This window comes from Ovis aries, chromosome 19 (genome assembly GCF_016772045.2).
Source record: "Ovis aries strain OAR_USU_Benz2616 breed Rambouillet chromosome 19, ARS-UI_Ramb_v3.0, whole genome shotgun sequence".
Lineage (NCBI taxonomy): Eukaryota > Metazoa > Chordata > Mammalia > Artiodactyla > Bovidae > Ovis > Ovis aries.
Window position 1 is genome coordinate 22,041,193 of NC_056072.1, and position 21,731 is coordinate 22,062,923.

At 37.4% G+C, this 21,731-nt stretch overlaps 1 protein-coding gene across 1 annotated transcript; it reads right to left on the bottom strand.

The window, feature by feature from the left end:
* Positions 1-230: 230 nt before the first annotated feature.
* LOC106991767 (large ribosomal subunit protein uL23) lies at positions 231-749 on the bottom strand. Its single transcript, XM_015102327.4, has one exon. It carries the CDS (start codon positions 737-739, stop codon positions 344-346), a length of 396 nt encoding a protein of 131 aa, XP_014957813.2. The 5' UTR covers positions 740-749; the 3' UTR covers positions 231-343.
* Positions 750-21,731: the final 20,982 nt, after the last annotated feature.

The window sequence follows — 21,731 nt, forward strand, 5'->3', positions numbered from 1 at the left end:
TTCTTATCCATTCATCTGCTGATGGACATCTAGGTTGTTTCCATGTCCTGGCTATTATAAACAGTGCTGCAATGAACATTGGGGTACATGTGTCTCTTTCAATTCTGGTTTCCTCGGTGTGTATACCCAGCAGTAGGATTGCTGGGTCATATGGCAGTTCTATTTGTAATTTTTTACTTATAGTTATTTTATTTTATTTTATTTTATTTTTTTTATAGTGAAAACTTTTATATTTGAAATTAGCCAGCTGGACTCAGTTTAGATGATCCCAATTTTGTTGGCAACATCCAAAGCATTGTAGTCAGGAGCCAGTCGAACATATGCCTTCTTCTCTCCATCAGGCCTACCTGATCAGAGTATTGACCTTGGCCACGTCAGTGTCATAGAGCTTCTTCACAGCCTGTTTGATTTGGTGTTTGTTGGCCTTGACATCCACAATGAACACCAGTGTGTTGTTGTCTTCTATTTTCTTCATGGCTGACTCGGTGGTGAGGGGGAATTTGATGATAGCATAGTGGTCAAGTTTGTTTCTCCTAGGGGCGCTCTTCCGAGGATATTTGGGCTGCCTCCTGAGCCGCAGCGTTTTGGGCCGCCGGAAGGTGGGTGACGTCCAGATCTTCTTTTTCTTGTGGCTGTGGACACCTTTCAACACTGCTTTCTTGGCCTTCAAAGCTTTTGCTTTGGCTTCAGCTTTAGGAGGGGCAGGGGCTTCCTTCTTTGCCTTTGGCGCCATCTTCATAAAAAGGCCTTATAGTTATTTTAAATGTTCTAGGATGTGAAAATTATTTGTAATATTCTTTAGATTTTTTTTTTTGGATGTGCTGTGCGGCTTGCAGAATCTCAGTTCCCTGACCAGGGATTGAACTCAGGCTGTGGCAGTGAAAGTCCAGAATCCTAACCATTAGGCAACCAGGAAACAGTCATATTTATAATATTCTTTTATATTTTCTTTTTAATTGGCATTGGCCTGATAGCTGACCAATGATGAGAACCATGTCATGTGCTTATTCTTTGTTTATCTTCTGTGAATTTTGTTCATGGCTTTTGTTCATTTAAAAAATCAAGTTGTTAGACTTTACAATTGTTCTTTATATATTTTGGATACTATCCCTTTAATATATGTGCTGTATTTTTTTTCCAGTCTGTGTGTGTAAGATAGTTTTGAGATTCAGATGAGGAATTATACGTTAGGAACTGTACTTGGCACATAGTAATTATTCAAAATAGGTAGAACAGATACTACCAGTCTATGAACGCCTGTTTCATATTTTCCTTAGGGATTTGATTTGGGGACTGTGGGCTTAACATCATTGCTATTCTGATAGAAATGAATTCTGATAAAAATAAACAATAACACATTTGACCATCATTTTTTTTACCATTTTGTTAAGAAAATGAGTCAATCGCATTTTTTGTTCAAATAAGTCATTTTTTCATTTCAGAATTAAAATTTATTTCTCTTTGCAGTGTCTGTGCTTAGCGTCAAAAGACATTCTACATTCTAGGCTGTTATCACTTTGTATAGTATTAGATGTTCCCAGTCTTGTTTCTTCATTAAGATGGTTTCTGCTTTGTTTTCCTCTAGATTCATAAAATTCACATTTATAATATTCAAAAGAACATTAAGAAAGTATCATAACTTTGTAGTTTTTTTATTCTGAGTACTTATTTTTATAATATTATTATAGTCTTATAAATGCCAAAAAATTGCATTTATTCCTTACATAAGAACTGTAATGCACTGACAACAAAACTAACAACAACAGAAAAAAAAACAGAACCCTAAACATTTTAGAAATAGAAGTGACTATGTAATTTGGGAATATTGTGAACTGGTGATGCTTTTAAGATGTCTCAAAGAATATGCAGTATACTCTTGCAGCATACTGCAATATGGGCCAAGCCGATGGGTGTTGCAGATATTTCTTATCTGTTACTAGTATAGGAGGCTCAGTTAAGATTTATTTTTATGACATACCCTAACAATAGGCTTGAATTAATGAAGTGAACTTATAATTTATAAATTTTGTTAACTTTTTTTTTGCTTATTACATTACCATTCTAGGATTACCCATCAGTATGGAAGTATTTGAACATTTTAACAGTTCTGGTGTGTATCAGATGACTCAGTTCAGTTCAGTTCAATCGCTCAGTCGTGTCTGACTCTTTGCAACCCCATGAATTGCAGCACCCCAGGCCTCCCTGTCCATCACCAACTCCCAGAGTTCACTCAGACTCATGTCCATCGAGTCAGTGATGCCATCTAGCCATCTCATCCTCTGTCGTCCCCTTCTCCTCCTGCCCCCAATCCCTCCCAGCATCAGATGACTACATGAAATCTAATCTTTGCATTCTTGGAAGTATCATTCATTCCTCAAACAGCTACTAATTACTTTACAAATATGAGGGACTATGAGCCACTGTGGGAGAATATAATTATGTAATAAGATCCAGAATGTATACTCAGAAAGCATGTAAAATATGATACATTTATATAAGCAAATAGAACATATGGAAGAAAATGCCTAAGACTAGGAAAGAAGTATTAATCGTCCTGGGTGTTCTTTGAAAGGACTGATGCTAAAGCTGAAACTCCAATACTTTGGCCACCTCATGCAGAGTTGATTCATTGGAAAAGACTTTGATGTTGGGAGGGATTGGGGGAAGGAGGAGAAGGGGATGACAGAGGATGAGATGACTGGATGGCATCATTGGCTTGATGGACATGAGTTTGGGTGAACTCCAGGAGTTGGTGATGGACAGGGAGGCCTGGCGTGCTGCAATTCATGGGGTCACAAAGAGTCGGACACGACTGAGTGACTGAACTGAACTGAACTGAATTTGCATTTACAGAAATAGAATAGTTTTGTTTGAGAAATTTCATTGTCAAAGATTGAAATTAACCGTATATATAGTATTTTTTCCTTATTATAATCATATACTCTCATTGTAAAAAAAATCAGAAACTCTACACAGTCACAAAGAAGAAAAATTGCTTATAATTTCATGTAACAATTGCCATTATTAGTATTTTGGTGTTTGGCTTTATAGAATATAGGCCCTTTTGAAAAGTAAAGATACATCTGGGTAGAGTTCTAGGAGTAATGGAGATAATATATACAGTTCTTGCTATTGGTGTTTCTGAAAGAGGAAGGCTATTAGGTCAAGTTATCTTATGCACAGCTTGTTTAATGGACAATAGTGATTTGACCGGAGATTATGTGTGTAACTTCACCATTGTGTACAAGAGATCTGAAATAAATAGTGCAGCTTCCTTATTTGGTGGCTTAGGGACAGAAGACTCTCAGCCATTGAATTCTGAGAATGTGATAGGTTCTACTCAGAAATAGAAGCAAGCCTCATTTTACTTTGGGGAAGGAGTATCAGCTGATTCTTAGAGACAGCATTATACTTACATGAGAAGTAGAAGCTTAGCAAATCCATTATCACAATTATGACCACATAAATGTTATCAGTTAAATCTTTGTATTTAAATTAAGATAGGTTTATTTCACCTCTTCATTTAAAATTTTTAAGTGAAACTAATGTGAATTCCATAGGGGACTAGCTAAAAGATATTTTTGATGGCTAGAAATTAATCACAGTGGAGCAAAAGATATGTCAAAGATATTTAAAGTGGATCATTCACATGTAGATAATGGAAAGTTGATAGTAGGGCCACTTGTATGCAAATAAATAGAAAAGCATGGCAAGCCAACTTTTTTGTACTTTTCCATTTTCTCTTTTAACATTTCAAATTCTTAACTCTCCTTGCTATTTTTCTAGAGTCCCTTTCTGGTGGGTAATACCTACACTTGTCTTCATTATATGGTGTCCAACACTTAGGCTTATTCTGTGCTTTCTCCCTTTATCAGAAATGTTATTACTATCAGCTATTTTCTGTTACATGTTGAAAAATAAACTAATGTGCTGATCCTCCCCAAAATCTTAATATTTAAAGGATATTTTAATTTATTAATCTTTCAGTCCTATTTGCATTTTGACAATTTTTAGAGAGGCAAAATTTTAACCAAGAAAGAACAAATATTTCATGTCGCATTTTCAGATGAGTTGATGAAAGTATTTAGACACTGAGTTAACATTATAGACCCCTCAGTTCATGCTATAGACAACCAAACAATTCCAGTTGAATATATACTTTTACTGTGTCAAGAATAGAAGAGAGAAGTTCAATTTGTGTCTTTTAATGCAAATAGACATGTGGAAATTCCTTTTCCATGAAGTTTTACAGACTTTATTGTTGCCTCCAGAAGTTGGATTTGGGGGGAATTTTCCAGAAGAGATTTAAAATAATAGGAGCACACTTACAGAAGCTTTGCAAGCCTTCTCTCCTTAGTGATTTCTCTATCCCTGAGAGTCTAAGATTGTCAGGAAAATGTACCCCATGCAGAACGTCGTCAGTTCCTTTCAGACCCACAGTCTGAGCTCCTAGAATGGTATAATATGCAGTCTGAAATAGAGAGACAGTCATCTAATTCATTTTGTTCTCAGAGTAGAGAAGTATAGTGCATGATTACAGATTGAGCCTTTAGGAGAGCAATAAAAATAGCTCTGACAGTCATCTCCAATAAAATAATTTTTTTCACTGGGCAGAGTATCGAATCAATAATGACATTTTTGATGTTCTTGTTTGTATAATACAACGTTTGAAGATATTATGTCTCCAAAAGTAGTCACAGGAAAAAGGAATACGTGATTGAGACACCTTATCTTAAGAGAAATGATCTATGACCTTTAAGTTTTAAACTAAAATTTCCTTTTAAGACCTTTTTCTAAATAGAAATTGACTGAGCAACAGTTCTTTCACCTTATACTCTTATGGGGGTATAATTATTTTCCCTGAAAGTGCCATTTAGCATAAAAGGGTTGAAATTGTAATAACTGTGGCTAAGAGCCATTCATATTACCATAAAGACTTTTTTCCCACTCTTGGGGCCAAGTAGTTCTGTTGTTTGCTTTGACAAGGCAAGAATTGGGGAGTTGAGAAATTGTGGAAGATTTGTATGAAAAATTTTTTTATCCTAATTAGTGATTTTGTAAATCAAATAGAAATAGTAGTCCGTTAACGCTACCTCCTTCCCCTCTATTGCTTCTTTTTGAAAAACAAGGTTTAGAATTCTTAGCATTGTGTCTTATTAATGGCCAGGTATTGCTTCTGGTAAAACTGCAAAAAAAAGCTTTCCCCACCTTCCCATTCATTTGAATGTGATTTCTTTCCATGGCTAGATAAGTACATTGATTTTATGTTTCATGGAGACTAGTGGTTTAACAAAATGTTAATAGGGATTATCGATTCTACTTTTTGTACAGTTATGGACTTAGTAGTCTTTTTAACCCATGCAAAGTCTTTAAAGATGTTTTCTTTTTGTTCTAAATAATATTAAATAAAATGTATAATAACTATACAAATCAGGCATATTCAGTTCAGTTGCCCAGTCGTGTCTGACTCTTTGTGACCCCATGGACCACAGCACGCCAGGCCTCCCTGTCCATCACCAACTCCCAGAGTTCACCCAAACCCATGTCCATTGAGTTGGTGATGCCATCCAACCATCTCATCCTCTGTCGTCCCCTTCTCCTCCTGCCTTCAATCTTTCCCAGCATCAGGGTCTTTTCAAATGAGTCAGCTCTTCACATCAGGTGGCCAAACTATTAGAGTTTCAGCTTCAGCGTCAGTCCTTCCAATGAACACCCAGGACTGATCTCATTTAGGATGGACTGGTTGGATCTCCTTGCTGTCCAAGGGACTCTCAAGGGTCTTCTCCAACACCACAGTTCAAAAGCATCAAATCTTTGGGACTCAGCTTTCTTTATAGTCCAACTCTCATATCCATACATGACCACTGAAAAAACCATAGCCTTGACTAGATGGACCTTTGTTAACAAATTAATGTCTCTGCCTTTTAACATGCTGTCTAGGCTGGTCATAACTTTCCTTCCAAGGAGTAAGTATCTTTTAATTTCATGGCTGCAATCACCATCTGCAGTGATTTTGGAGCCCAAGAAAATAAAGTCTGACACTGTTTCCACTATTTCCCCATCTATTTGCCGTGAAGTGATGGGACCAGATGCCATGAATTTAGATTTCTGAATGTTGAGCTTTAAGCCAACTTTTTCACTGTCCTCTTTCACTTTCATCAAGAGACTCTTTAGTTCTTATTCACTTTCTGCCATAGGGTGGTGTCAACTGTATATCTGAGGTTATTGATATTTCTCCTAACAATCTTGATTCCAGCTATGCTTCATCCAGCCCAACATTTCTCCTGATGTACTCTGCATATATAAGTTAAATAAGCACAGTGACAATATATAGCCTTGACATACTCCTTTTCCTATTTGGAACCAATCTGTTGTTCCATGTCCAGTTCTAGCTGTGGCTTCTTGACCTGCATACAGATTTCTCAAGAGGCAGGTCAGGTGGTCTGGTATTCCCATTCTTTCAGAATTTTCCACAGTTTATTGTGATGTACACAGTCAAAGGCTTTGCATAGTCAATAAAGCAGAAATAGATATTTTTCTGGAACTCTCTTGCTTTTTCAATGATCCATCCAGTGGATGCTGGCAATTTGATCTCTGGTTCCTCTGCCTTTTCTAAAACCAGCTTGAACATCTGGAAGTTCATGGATCATGTATTGCTGAAGCCTGGCTTGGAGAATTTTGAGCATTACTTTACTAGTGTGTGAGATGAGTGCAATTGTGCAGTAGTCTGAGCATTCTTTGGCATTGCCTTTTTTGGAATTGGAATGAAAACTGATCTTTTCCAGTACTGTGGCCACTGCTGGCATATTAAGTAAACAGGCATATTAAGTTAGCAAAATTAAGATTGTTAGCTTTTACCAAAAAGTCAAAGTGAATTTCCAAGTCCTTATATAATCTTCTATATTCTGGATTGTTATTTTTACTATTGTACTGAATTGTTCTGTCTTTATGAAGTGTTTTATGCTACTTTTTGAAAAGGAAGTATTTTCAAATAGATTAAAAAATCAAAGCAATGTGAAAAGTTTATGGTAAAGAGTCTCATTCCTACTCCTGTTTTTACCTTTCTTTCTCTGTTCCTACATTTTATTCTACAGGTAACAACTTTTATTATCTTCTTTAAATCCTTCCAATTTTTCTTTATCTAAGTACATATTCCCCCCATCTTCTCCTTGAAAGTTCACTTTATACGTAGACAATTCTAAATCTTTCTGTGTTATTTCCTCTAATTATTTTCTCTCGCCCTGAACTGTAAACATGTTCCCCAGACTTTTTGGCTTTTTGGTCGAACAAACCTGTTTGAAACTGCTGGCCCTACTACTTACTAAGTGTGTGACCTTGAGTTAAACTTGAAGGTCTCAATTACTTTACTTTTAAAATGTAAGTTTCTTTACCTATGAGATAGGGTTGCTGTGAGTATTAAATGAGGTGATCTATGACTGATAGCCTATGGTGGGCAGTGTGTATCAGAACTTTTTCTCTTCGCCTTTTCTCTGTCACATAGTATAGCCACCCTTTCCCATCATCCCTTCCCTGAGACAAAGGTACTGTAACCTCACCAATCACATAATTAGCCCCTGCCCATCAATTCTTCACACTGCAAGTAGAGGGGTCTTTCTGTGACTTGTGTCACCTGCACAGAGGACGAACTTCAAAGAACATCATGTGATACTGTTCATGATCTAGGCTCTTCTTACTTGTCCAGCCTTATTTTATGCAATTCCTCTTTTGTGCTCTATGCTTTATCTCCCTGTCCAGAGGATATTCTTCATTTGACAGTTCATAGATCTTTTCTTTAGGGTCAATTATTAGAGCTTTCTTCATTTCCTTTGGCGGTATCATATTTACCTGGTTTTTCATGATCTTTGGTTTGTTATGCTGGTCTCTGTACATTTGAGTAATGGGGCTCCTCTTCCAGACTTTGTAGCTTTGCTTTGCAGAGATAGTTCTCCACCAGTTGGCTTAGTTTGGGTTTCTGGGTGTGTCCGCTGGTGATGTCTTTGGGCAGATGATCTATTTTTGAGTGAGGCAACTATTTGAGCTCTCAGGATGGGGATGAGGGGTATGCCACTGGCTGAGAACATCTGGATAAGACTGCTGGCCTGGTTCCCTACCCATGTGAGGTTTTAGGACAATTTCTGTGGTTGCTTGAGTTCTCTAGTCAGGCTTACTACATGGTCAGGACTGGGTACTATAGTCAGTAGCTGATGGGACTATAACTTAATAGCTTCCCTTCACTGGCAACAGGCCAGGGCTCAGGGCCTGTAGAGATGTACAGTTTGTGGGCCTGATTCTAGCCTGGTCAGATGTTGCCACCGATTTTGCTCTGCAGACAGGAGAAGTCACGGGTTGTGCTCTGTGTTCAAGTGCCACGATATGTAGGTCTGTTGAGTGGGCTATTCAACTCTGGGTGTGCTCTGGTTAGATTCTCTGGTCAGACAACTGAAAGCTGTATTCAGTAATGAACAAGGCTACAAATTAAATTCCCTGTCCGAGTTCAGTGAAAGAAGCAGCTCTAAAACTGGTAAAGCTTTTTGTTGTCTTAATCAAGCCATCGCACATCCTGTGTTCCCAGGCTAAGGAGATCCTCTGGCTTTGCTCTACAAACTATTGGTTCTGTCGGCCCTTCTCTCAGCTTAAGCACCGCAGGCACACACAACCTGTAGGACTTGTCACTTGCCCTCCTGGTCAGATGTGGGCCCGCCCTTCTGGACAGAAAACTCTCTCCACAATAAGTGGAGGTATGACTCAGCCCCTTGCCTGAGTTTGGGAAGCTGGGATCTAGGATAGAGAAAATTTCTCCTTAGAGGACTCAAATTAGCAGATCAGCATCCTGTCAAGCTCCCTGGCCAGAGTCCACCCCCAGCTTGTTTCTGCAGGTAAGCAAAGCCACCAGTTGGGATTACTATTAATACTTGGGCACTACACATGTGAACTTGGTCTGACAAGATCCTTGTGCTGGTTGTTGAAAGCCGTTCCCCACTTCTCTGTCACAATCAGATTCACAGTATTTGAGCCCCATAGATTCCTCTATGATTTCTGTGGTAAAATCAGAGTAGAGTTCTACTGTGAGAAATCAGAGTAGAGTTCCCCATAAAGTGATCCACAGTGCTTTGGAAAGCTAGTGTCCCCCCCACCCCCCCGCCACCTCCAACCCCTGGTTCTCTTTTCCCACCGGAGAAAACTGATGGGAGACCTCTCTGTATGGTGCTGCCCTGCCCTGGAGAAGGGCCATTGTGGTCAACATGTAGACACTTCACTTGCCCTTCTAATGCAGTCTGCCTTGATGGCTGAGGTGCAGGGAGTACTTCAGACTCACCATTGTGTTCTGGGATTCTCTTACTGGTGTTTTGATCTTGAATAGATATGAGTGTTCTTGTCAGGGAGAAGAAATGACCTGTATTTTGCCATTTAGTCTGTATATAGTTTTTTTTATTATAAGCTTTTTATCATTACATAAAAAAGAAACTAGTGTGAGATTTAAGTGAATTGACTTTAATGGCAACTCATAATTTTCCTCTATCACTAAGTACACTGTTTAACTTGCTAACTTTTTTCTCCATAATAACTAGACTTTTCCAGTGAAGAAAGTAGTGCAGTAACTTATATTTTGACTCAGATTCTTTGTTGTTGTCCAGTCACTAATCCGTGTCCAACTCTTTGTGACCCTGTGGACTGCAGCACACCAGGATTCCCTGTCCTTCACTATCTCCCAGAGTTTGCTCAGACTCATGTGCATTGAGTTGGTGATGCCATCCAACCATCTCATCCTCTGTCACCCCCTCTCCTTATTTGAGTAACTATTCTAAAAGCATTTCCTGTTATTGGAGCTATTCCATTTGACCACAGTCATATACAAAATTTAAATTCCACATCACATGTGTTGACAGTGTTGAGAATTTAGAAGTTTATATGCTTCAGAACTAGTTGTGTTTATCAGCAGTGTAGCTGGAAAGTAATCATAAATATACTACAAAATATTGCTATGTTAAGAGTAAAAATTACTTTACTAGTTATATTTGTTCTATAAACTGAGCTTCTATATCATTAGCCAGTGCCTGGCTATGCTGGGTTATTGTGTTATTGAAAAGTAGTTTTTGAGCTACTTTCTTTGCCCTAGATTCACCTATATTTCCAATAAAACATTTTTGTGTTTTTTCAGTCTTAGCAATCTGAGTGCTACATAAAAAAAGGCTTAAAAGCACTCATATTTATATGTGAGGTATTGAAAATCTGCTTCTATTAACTTTTTAATTCAGCACTCTTTCTTTCAAAAAATTCTTTGGCTCTGAGCTTATTTCTTTTTGATTTATATATAAGATCTGCTTGAGTTTTGACCAGTCAACTTGTCTTCACAAATAACACATTGTGAATTTAGTACTTTACCCTCAATTATGACTACACAAAGTCATAATATAAATTAGTTAATATACATACATCAAATATAACATAAATTAGTTAATATACATACCTTGTATATTGACTAAAGTTAATATAATAACTTTAATAAATTTAATAACTTTAATAAATTTTAAATAACTTTATTAAAGTTATTAATAACTTTAATTAATAACTTTAATAAAGTTAATAGCTTTAATAAAAGTAATAACTTTAATAAAGTTAATTTATAATATAAATTAGTTAATATACATACCTTGTATATTAACTAAAGTCAATATACAAGGTATCATATTTCTAATAGAGTTGGTACAAATTCATCTGGTCCTCATTTTTGGAATAAACTTCACCATTATCACTTGATTTACTGCTGCTGCTGTATGCAGAAAAATGAATGTGTCTTCTGGAAAAAATATTTCAGTGAGGTTTATCTTGGCATATGTAAATTGGAGTTAAAATAATTTTATGTCTTAATTTAGCTTATTAAAGTATAATTTTAAAATAAGCTTAATCTAAAATTGTAACAATCATAAAAATAGTCTAACAAATTTTAAAAATAAGTACCTGCATTTTATCAAATTTTTATTCCCTTGTGGGTTACAGGTGACAAATTCATTAGAAATATCACATATTTCAAGGTCTTATTGTGTGCTATTAACTAGCATGCAGTTTAGGCCCCATGCTACTCACCACTGAGTATGACAGCATCCAAACTTGTTTATACCTCATTTATCAAAACGAGCCCACTGATCCCATGCTTGGATGTTGTGGCAATGTCAAACTGTTAAGTAAATTTCTGAACTCTTACTGTCATATTCTATAGTTATCTTGTCAAGGACCGATAACAAACTACTGGTTCACGGACCACACTTTGAGTAATGCTGGCCAGGCAGATATTAATGGGCTGCAATAATACCAACTAATGTATATTAAATTTTTATGCCAGGCTGTTTGGCAAGCAGTTTACAGGTTTGTCTCATTTAGTCCTTACCATAATTCATTAAGATATAGATAGTGTTATCATTTCTACTTTACAGATAACAAAAATAAGGCTCAGAGTAGTTTAGTAAATTTCCAAGGTCATAATGTCTTCCCAGTTGGACCTGGGATTTAAGCCCAGGCCTGTGGACTCCAGAACCTGAGCTCTCAATCTCTAATTCAAATGCCATAAAGCAGGGGTCCCCAAGCTCCAAGATCTAATGCCTGATGATCTGAGGTGGAGTTAATGTTATAATAGTAGTAATAAATACGCAATAAATGTGATATGTTTGAGTCATCCCAAAACCATCCCATTCCCAAGCCCACCACTCCCCTGGGCCCCTTGTGCCCTTCCTCCTTCTCCCCTCAATCCCTCCCTGCAGCCATGGAAAAGTTATCTTCCACAAAACCGGTCCCTGGTGCCAGAAAGGTGGGGGACTGCGGCCATAAGCATTGTCTTCGGCCTTACAGGGTGAGTTACAGTGGAAAACATGAGAAACTAGGTTCTGCTCTTAGTTTTGGTGCAACCTAGTAGTTGTATGGCCTTTGTCAAATCATTTTATCTCTGGGCTTTGGTTTTTCTGTCTGAATGTGACATGGGGAGGGTAGAGACATCAATTATATGTTCTGTAAGCGGTGGTGTGCTGGAGGCAGTTATGCCATCTCAGAAGAGCCAATTGTTAAACTTATAGGTATTTTTTTAGCTGGATTGATGTCATCTTGGTAGCTTGAAACTGACCATCATGATAGTACTTAAACCATGGAAATCAGCAAACACTGTAAGTTAGGGCTTTCTCTTGGTTATTAAACATTTACTAGTATAATAGCACTGCTTTTAGGACTCTTTGAGTTAATTCCGTATATTTTCAATCTTCCTATCAATCAGGAAGCAACTCCTTTGTCTCTTTATCTTGAGTGGTTAGCACAGTAGATGGGTATCTAGTACATATTGGATGATGATGATGATGAAATCGCCACATCTATACCTTACAACTTTGGATAGGCCCTGCTGGAAGTTACTTCCCTGGAAATAGTGGCCCCTCAGGGGAAGTTCTTCCTATGGCTCCAGTGACCTGTGTATTGGCCTAATTTTTAGTGGAGATACTTTAACACTGCTTATAGCTTTCTTTTGCAATCCAGTTGGCCTTTATCACATTATTATGCTGAGTGGGAAAGTATAACGCAGAAATGGTACATATGAAGTCATTATCCTTTATGCTAGTTTCATTGAGTTCTGGATTTAAAGCACATTAGTGGTTTTCATTTTTAGCTCATTGCAAGGCCCTCCTGTGTTGGTCTAGTCTCCTTTACTAACATGGATAGAACCCCTGCTGTTCTATCTCTAAATTTTTTTTCCCTCCAGTTTCACCTGTCTTTCTGAGTAGCTCTTGGTCTCTCTATTGCTCTAACTCATACCCTGTAGCTGTTTTCCTATAGCTAATCCACATTTTCATGTTCTCTCTTAAACAGTCTTTCTCCTTAGATCCAAAGAATTACAACTGGTTCTTAATGTAATGTTTGGCATACCACTTTAGTGTATTGGGTTGGCCAAAAAGTTTGTTCTTTTTTAAATCAAGATGGAAAAACCTGAAGGAACTTTTTGGCCAACCAAGTAATGATAATGTAACTGATGAGGTAATGGAAGAATCCCAGGCTTTTGGTAAAGGAGACCTAGATATTTTGCTTTTTTTCTTTAACCATTTGAACTTTTTTCCATTTATCAAATGATGCAGTTAGATTATATTGTGATTACCAAACCTGCCTGTGCCTCAGTGTCACCCAAGGAATTTGATTAAAATATAGATGGCCTGTCTCACTCCAGAACTAATGTGTCTCTTTTGGGGTTGAGGGACAGAGAATGATGTGGAGAGTTTATTTTTTTTCTATATAATGGGTGATAGAAATAGAGTTTCAGACAGTTTCCACAGAGACAGAGTTTCTTCTTTCATTTCCTTCTTGTAATGGAAACAAATAGGACTACAACCAAGTATTGGTGGAATGTTCTACTGATATTATACTCAAAAATTCTCATTTATCATTGTAAAATAAGTAGTTACATTTTTAATGTAATAGCAGTGTTTATGGAAATCAGTTAGACATTTCTTGCTTGGTGAGTCACCTAATGTCTTTTCTGGTTATTGAAGGTGGATTCCTGGTCAGTGAAATCCCCCAGGGGTCTTGAGATCTGAGAGAAATTACTGTCATATGCTTGTACCCATGAACTACTTGGATGTCATGAGAATCAGGGTTCAATTTTTTTTTTTAATTGTGTAAGATAATTAGAGACACGGTGAAATGAAACTGATTTGGGAAATTAGCTTCCTGGGAGTTCTTAAAATATACAGATTCTCTTCAGATACTAGGATATGAACAGAAATAAGCCAATGTGATTTTTTCTGTTCTTGTTCCCAAACTCCAGGTTCTGCTACTTCTGACCTTTGCACCATAGTTGCTGGCAAGCTGACACTTGCTTATTTCAGCAATTAGAGCATTTGTGCAGGGTACAATGTTGATTGTACACCTGACCAACATTTTGCCTTTAGTTGTTCCTGAGAGAATTCTGACTTTGTCTGAATATCCAGACAAAGCTCCCCAGAGCTTTGTGCTTTAGAGGTCGTTAGTCTCAGCAGTAGTTAGAGCAGGCAGATTCTGTTTAGACTGAGCCAGTCATGGTGATTCCAAGTGGACCACATGCTAGTTATTGGTTCAGAGGTGATAAATGATTTGTTTTGGCCAATAAGATGTGAGGGAAGGTCTGCTGGGGTAGAAGTAGGGGATTTGGGGAAAAGTTTTCTTGTTTTTATGAAGGATGCACCAGAAGAGACCATTCATTTTCTGACTCTTGACATTATTTTGTTTGTATATTTTGTCTGGAACTACTTCCTCTTTTACCACCAGTCTAAGGATGAAGTTAACGCACAGGAGAGAGGAAGCAAGATAATCACAGGGAAGTGGAGCTGGAGCCCCAGTCATATAACCTCTGAAATTGCTCTAACTCTGAATTTCCCCACATAAGAAACAATACATATTATCTCAGCAAGTTGAGTCTGTTTGTACTTGCAGACAAAGTCATTCTAACAACTACATCTCTCCTGTCTGTTATTCTACCATGGTTATAGGCTTTTTTTCTAATCACTCATAGCACAAACTGAGGCCAGAATATAATGAAAAGGATGTGCAGTGTAGAGAATAATTTTCAACTATTCATAACGCAGATCAAACCTGGGGTCTCTCCCTAGGTGCAGTGGACACAGAGATGTGACATCCAAGAACTCTGATGGGCAGTGCTTGCTCCAGAGAGCCCCACCAGGTTGGTCAAGGCTTTATCAGGCCTGGATCACAGTGGAACTTCTTGTTTTGTCCTATCTAGCCTCCTAGTGCTTCCTTTCACTGATGTTCTTTCCTAATAAACACCTTGCCCCCTCCCTACAACCATCTCAGTATCTGCTTCTGGAGAATCCAACCTGTGATTCCAGGCCAGCTTGCTGGTCCCTTCTGTCCTATCTCTATGTGGTCAGAAACACCTCATCTCCCACAGTCATTCCCGATTGCTTTGAACCTTGGTGTCCAGGTAAATGGGCCAGGAAATTTTTAAAAGAAATATCCAGCTTCAGGAAAAACTTCTCCCCAGGTTGTTTTATAATGGGGTAGTCAGTTTTTTTCGGGGGAAACTCCATTCCTATACATAGGGGACAGAGTCTTGCTGCATAGCTCCAAAAAGACAATCACAAAGTAGTCTGAAATTCATAAATATATTGTCTGGTTTATACAGTCTTAATCATAGTTGTTTTTTAAACCATACTTGATGACTTTAGGTGAACTGTTTAATCTTCTGAACCTCAGATTTCTCACTCATTGAATAAAAATAACCATCCACCTCACAGAAATTGTAGTTAAATAATAATTATATATGAAGAGTACCTAGGACAGTATTGACTATAGTATGCTCTCAATAGAGGTTAGATATTTTTTTTTTCTGTTTTAACTCCTGCCTTCCCCCCCTATGTATTTTGTATCTTGGTGAAGGTAAGTTGAAATGAACATCTAGGGCAATCTTGAAGGAAAGAAAAATAGATGTGATCTCATTAAATGTGTATATAGTTGCTTGTTGGTATTACATGTAGGAACTCATGTAATGCACAGTCTCTTTTGGCTTCTTTTGTTTAGCATAATATATTATTTACTTAGTTATTTTTGACTCTGCTGGGTTCTTGTTGTTTTGGGTAGGCTTTCCCTAGTTGCAGTGAGTCGGGGGCTACTCTTCGTTGATGTGCATGGGTTTCTGATTGTGGTGGCTTGTTTTCATGCTGAACACAGGTTCTAGGCGTGTGTGCTTCAGTAGTTGCAGTACATGGGTTCATTAGTTGCAGCATCTGGGCCCTAGACTCTTGGACTTTAATAGTTGCAGCTTGTGGGCTCAAGAGCGTGAGATCAGTAGTTGTGGTGCACAGGCTTAGTTGCCCCGAGGCAGTGGGATCTTCCTGGACTAGGGATCAAACCTGTGTCTCCTGCATTGGCAGGCAAATTCTTATCCACCGTGCTGCGAGGGAAGTCCTAGTATAATGTTTCCAAAGTTTATCCTTGTTGTAGTATGTATGTATCAGTACTAAATTCCTTTTTATTGCAGAATATTATTCCAGTCTATGAATATAATGCATTTTGTCATCATATCCATTTACCAGTTGATAGGCATTGAATTGTTTCCATTTTTGAGTCTATTTTGAATAATGCTGTTAAGAACATTCTTTGTGCATAAGTCTTTGTGTAGATGTGTATTTTCATTTGTCTTTCACCCAGGAGTGGAATTACTGGTTCATATGGTAAATTTATATTTACTGTTCATAGAAACTACCAAATTGCTTCTCAAAGTTGTTGCACTATTTCCTATATTTATTACCTTTGATTTTTGGAATTGTTTTAAGATTGTCTGTTGTCTATTAAGAAACAGAAAGGTGTTAACCACAGTATAGAGTAATTATGTAGCAGACACTCTGATATGATACCCAGATTCTCCTTTAGGACTGAAAGGTCTATTCCTCTGCCTTCTAGAAGTGCTGCTAGCTGACAGTCCTCAGGTGTGTCAGCCCTCTCCAGAAACTGCCCTTGGCTAATTGATCACCTTGTCCAGGGTCATGATTGCTTCCTAGAGGCAGAATGTATCCAATGACTAGTTGATATGAGTCATATCACTGTCTTTTTGCCCCAACTGAGGGAGCCATCCAGTTTCAGGTCAGCTGATGGAGGCGCTTGTTGAGACCGCGTTACAGCCCCATCCCCTGTCTTCTTTCTTCCCTTCCTCCAGAAGGAGGATTGCTACTCAGACCACTCTCTAGTAAACATTGTGTACATTATTCTGTATCTGTCCATCTGAATTGGTTCTTGCAGGAAACCAGTCTTGAAAACAATGGATTTCTACCTTTTAAATAATATAGATTACATTTATACTTGTCTTATTAGGTAGATCCCTCTGTTGACAAGAATCAGACTATCTTGTGGAAGCCTAAGAGAGAGGAGAGAGAGAAGTCGCTCAGTCGTGTCCTACTCTTTGTGACCCCATGGACTGTAGCCCACCAGGCTCCTCTGCCCATGGGATTCTCCAGGCAAGAATACTGGAGTGGGTTGCCATTTCCTTCTCCAGGGGATCCTAAAGCCACGTTCTAATCCCTGCATAGAAATCAGCTTCTGTTATCTCAGTATCTACCAAGAGAGGGCAGTGAGATGCTAGTTAAACTAGCAGAACTGTGCTGAGAATAAAGCAGAGTTTGATTATCATAGAAATTCCCAGTACTTTGTTCTCCAAAATAAAAAAAAATATATATTTTTGCTGAATCTTCCTATATATTGAGAGATCTGTAGGATATGTTAGGAATAACTTCATTTAAAATGCTCTAAATAAAGCAGAATTCCATTGAGTTCCCTTTTTTAAAGGACACTTCTAAGCACAGACTGCGGTTTTAATTTTTAATTAATTAATGCTTCATTTGAAGCATTTGAACAAAGTGGATTCTTCTTAAAATATAGTTATGGATGACTTATAAAATCATATAATGTTAGACTCCAGGATTTCTTTAGTTCAGTCTCCTTATTTGGTAAGTAGAAATACATGGTGTCAAAGACTTGGTGTGGTTAGTTCAAGAGTACCAAGGAGAACCATGACTAAAATTTGGTCAGCGTTTTTTCTCCATACCTTACGCCTCTTCCTCTCTTGTAGGACTTCAGTTATTTATAGTTTTTCAGGGAGTTAAAAACATTCATAAAGAAAAACACTACAGAAATCCCCCTGAATGGAATTAGTGATAGGTATTAATGTCAGAGAATTAGGCTGACTATGATATTTTCAGTGACTGAGTTTGGCATGTCCCAGGATTTGTTTTCTCTCTTTGCATTTCCAGTCATTTACAATATTACTCTTACCAATAGCTGATAATTAGCATAATTAGTCAGATCTAATTGGCCAGTTACTATTTTGCATGATTTGGTTTTACTTTGTAGTACCCAAAACTCTTCTCTTGGTGAAATTATATTGTTTAAGAATGTAGAACTCTCTAGGAAAGTTCCTAACAAAGTAAAAATCAAATAACCATCTTTGTTAATATCAATATTAAGTTTTCTAACCTCTTTGCTTGGCAAAACCAGGAAATATCCTGCACCAGACGTGACTAAGTTTTTAACACTAGTTACATTTATGGAGTTTCCCACATACTGGTGTCCTTTGTTAAAATCAGAGGCAAAGTTCAGTGCCATTTATTTTTTGATGATCTTCTTGTCATGAATTAAAATTCTCCTAACACTCAATTCTCTTTGTCTCTGTAAACATGTACCCTTGTTGTGACAGAATCCTAAAGAATTACAATGTGTAATTATAAATGTATTGCTTATTCAATGGTTTAAGTTTTTCATCTCTTTATCAGTGTGCTTTGAATTTTAGTGGTGTGTGTGTTTGATAACAGAGAAAGATGAGAGAGAGAGACAGACAGATGGACAGACAAGAAAGGAAGGGACCACTTCTTTGCTGGTCTCTTTGCTTGTTTTGTTTTCTTCTGTATTGAGACCTGTGGTCCCTTTATCACCTGCAGAGTTGGTTATGCTTCAGTTATTGTTTCAATACTGAGGTTTCTTTTTAAGAGCCCAAAACCATCTTCACATCTTCAGTTTAGCACCAATTTAGCTTTTCCAGTGGTCCAACTCTGACCTCTAATTTGTCATTTGTTTTCCCTGAACTTTGAGTAAATGATCTAACTATTCTGAGCCTCGGTCTCTTATAAATGACATGTGTTAAGAATACCCAACTCACAGTTTCAGTGTGCAATGGTAGCTATGAAATATTTAACACACAACAGTCACTATGTGGTATCATTGCTTCATTGTAAGAGCTTCACCTTCAGAAATTTCCTTCTTTTTAACTATTAGTTGCATGAAGTGTAGAGAAACTAGAACAGCTTATGTTATTATATGAGCTCTTTGTCTCCCACTCCATCCCCAAATGGGTGGAACTCTAATAGGGTCAAATCGTCAAACAGCAGGGATGCATGTCTGGTAGAGTTTCAGGCATCAAATGAAAGAGTCTGATGGAGTGTCTTTGTTAGGTTTCTCATGGCTTCCAAGATTATTCCACATGAGGAGTTTTCTTCTTTTGCCTTTGGGCATGACTGTTGAATTTTGAGAAACTTGAATTTTTGATTATCAGGATGACTACTTCATTCATTCTTTCTTTCTAATGCTTCAGGCCTTTACTCTCTTCTCCCCTATTAATCATGGTGCCCTATCTTTTGCATATATCAACTAATTTGAAACATGGTACTTTTTAAAGATTGCTTTGTATTTGTATGTATCTACTAGATATCCTTTAATTATGATGCATGACTAAAATTTTATTTCTTATTTAAAGCTTGAAAATTTCAATGCTGTAGTTCCAATACTTTGATAAGTGTGTGTTGCTAAAAAATAGACTAGTTAAGCCCCAGATTTCTAAAATACTATCTTGTAATTCTTTCATTTTTTAAAAATAAAAATTTTCTTATTGCTTAAAAATAAATTGGGAAGATTTAAAATATTTTTGTCTTTTTATGAAATGCTATAATCTGAGGGTAGTTAGGTAAGCTTGGAGCTATTAACAGAGATACTACTGTGAGAATTTAGATAACATTTGTGAAAAAGTGTCTTGTAAGCTATAAAGTGTTATTTATATGAGGAATCCTTATTGCCAAAGAAATTGACAACCAGACTTGAAGTCACTGTTATAAATAACAATAGGAATTTTAGAGAAATAAAAATATGGCTCACAAGTTTAATCTCTTGGTTCAAGGTTTGGCTGTGTGCATGCTAAGTTGTTTCAGTTGTGTCTGACTCTTTGCAACCCTATGGACCGTAGCCCGCCAGGCTCCTCTGTCCATGGGATTTCCCAGGCAAGAATACCAGAATGGGTAGCCATTTCCTCCTCCAGGGGATCTTTCTGAACCAAGGATTGAACTCATGTCTCCTGTGTCTCCTGCATTGTTGGTGGATTCTTTACCACTAGTGCCACCTGGGAAGTCCCCAGTGTTTGGCTACATTGTCTTTAAGATCATCAGTCTTGGAGTCTCTGAAAACACAAGCAGAAATTCAAAAGTAAAACAAAAAAAATTAACACAGAGCTTTCCATGTTCCCACCAGATGTAGAGGACACTTTTTTGTCCTATTAAGTGATGAGAGTTGGGGTCAGATGTGTTACAAATTAGTGCTGTAATGATGTCTGATATTGGTTAAGTATCTCTTTTATAGTTTGGGAGTCAAGGTGCTCCTTCTCTAACATACCCCTTTCATTTACAATGAGCCTATTTTCTGATGATATCCTTTTAAACAGTATTCATTTTATCACGCAATTAATCAAGCTTGATGGAAAACCTAAATGGAATGTTATTTTTCTCAAAAGAAAAGCACTTTAAAGGTAGTGAAAGGGCAGCTGATTTAGATGTTTACAAGTCATATCTATGGAAAAATAAAATATGTGCCTTTCCATGCTGCCTTCCCTTTATTAAAGTGTTCTGATGCTGCAAATTACAAAAACACTTATGGCTTACAAAATTCTCATTATCCCAAACCCCTTTGCCCTTAATTGTTAGTGTGGTAATGTGTGATGGCAAGAAACAGACTCTGACGTTTTGAAGAGGCATAGTACTAATGCTATGGCTTGTGGCAGCTCTTTTATTAAAAGTCTCACTGTTCCTTTCCAGTGACTCCCTAATTAGCTCAGGCTCTGGCCCAGAGGACTGTACGTGGCTGTATTTAACTGCCTGGAAAGTGGCTCTGAAAAGATGCTGGCTCAGCGTAAGTAACTGGGTTGTATCCTGGCTGCCTTTTGGGTGAGAGCTTTATTTTTAACTCTACTCCCTGTTTCAGATGATTACTAAAGTTAGACAATAGTGAGGAGAACTTGGTTTCATTTCTAGACCTTTGCTTCCTACTTAGTAGTGTTCATAGCCATTTTCTTCTTCTCTTTGCCACAAAGAGGTGGAAGTAAAATGATAGGCTTCTCTGGAAAATGTTATGTGCACAGTACTTAAGATTTGCTATGTGTTTCTCTGTCTATAGCTCTTGCAGGAACAACTCTGTCTTCTTTTATTCAGGTCTTCTATCACTGAATGATATAATAAATAAATAAAGCAATACAAAACAAAATAAGCAATTCAGTTGCAATTTCAGGGTGGGAAAGAGGCTATAAATATATGGAAAATAGCACATCCTTGCCCACTAAGAGTGTGTATCTAAGTATAATATAAGATAGACTGAAATAAGGGTCAGAGAAGAGAATTAATGTTAATAATATACTTTAACTGAGAGAGCTTAATAAGGGGATCAAGGAATGTTTCCTGGAAAATGTGTTGTGTATGTGAGGTTTTTAAAGATGAAAAGGGTTTTCTAGGCAAAGAATAGATTGGGGGTTTCTCCTAGTCATGAACTGAGAAGAACCATGGTAAGGCTTGGTGAGCAGCATTGATGAATGTGGCCTACATGATTGGATATACTAGCAGACAAAGCTAGAGAGTCAAGGAGGGTCTTGAATCTGCTAGGCTAAGGAATTTTAATATTTTATAGTACTGGATTTTTATAGTACTGGATCTCTCCCAAGCATGTTTGAAATCTGTTGAGATATTTCTGTCTTTCTTTTTTGAAAAACATTATATACCTATTACTTGAATTACTTTGGAGTCATGCTCTTGGTTTCAGAGCAATACATTTTAGTGAAGCAGAAATCATTTGGAAGACATATCCATGATGTCATTTGTCTTATTTAGTCATCTCCAGAAGGAGTGACTTAAACTGATCAAATGAGGTAATATACACGGACACTTTAAAAAGAATAATGTCAAATGATAGAT

Coding starts and splice junctions, on each gene's coding strand:
- LOC106991767 (XM_015102327.4), bottom strand. CDS start 739: ATGAAGATGGCGCCAAAGGCAAAGAAGGAAGCCCCTGCCCCTCCTAAA.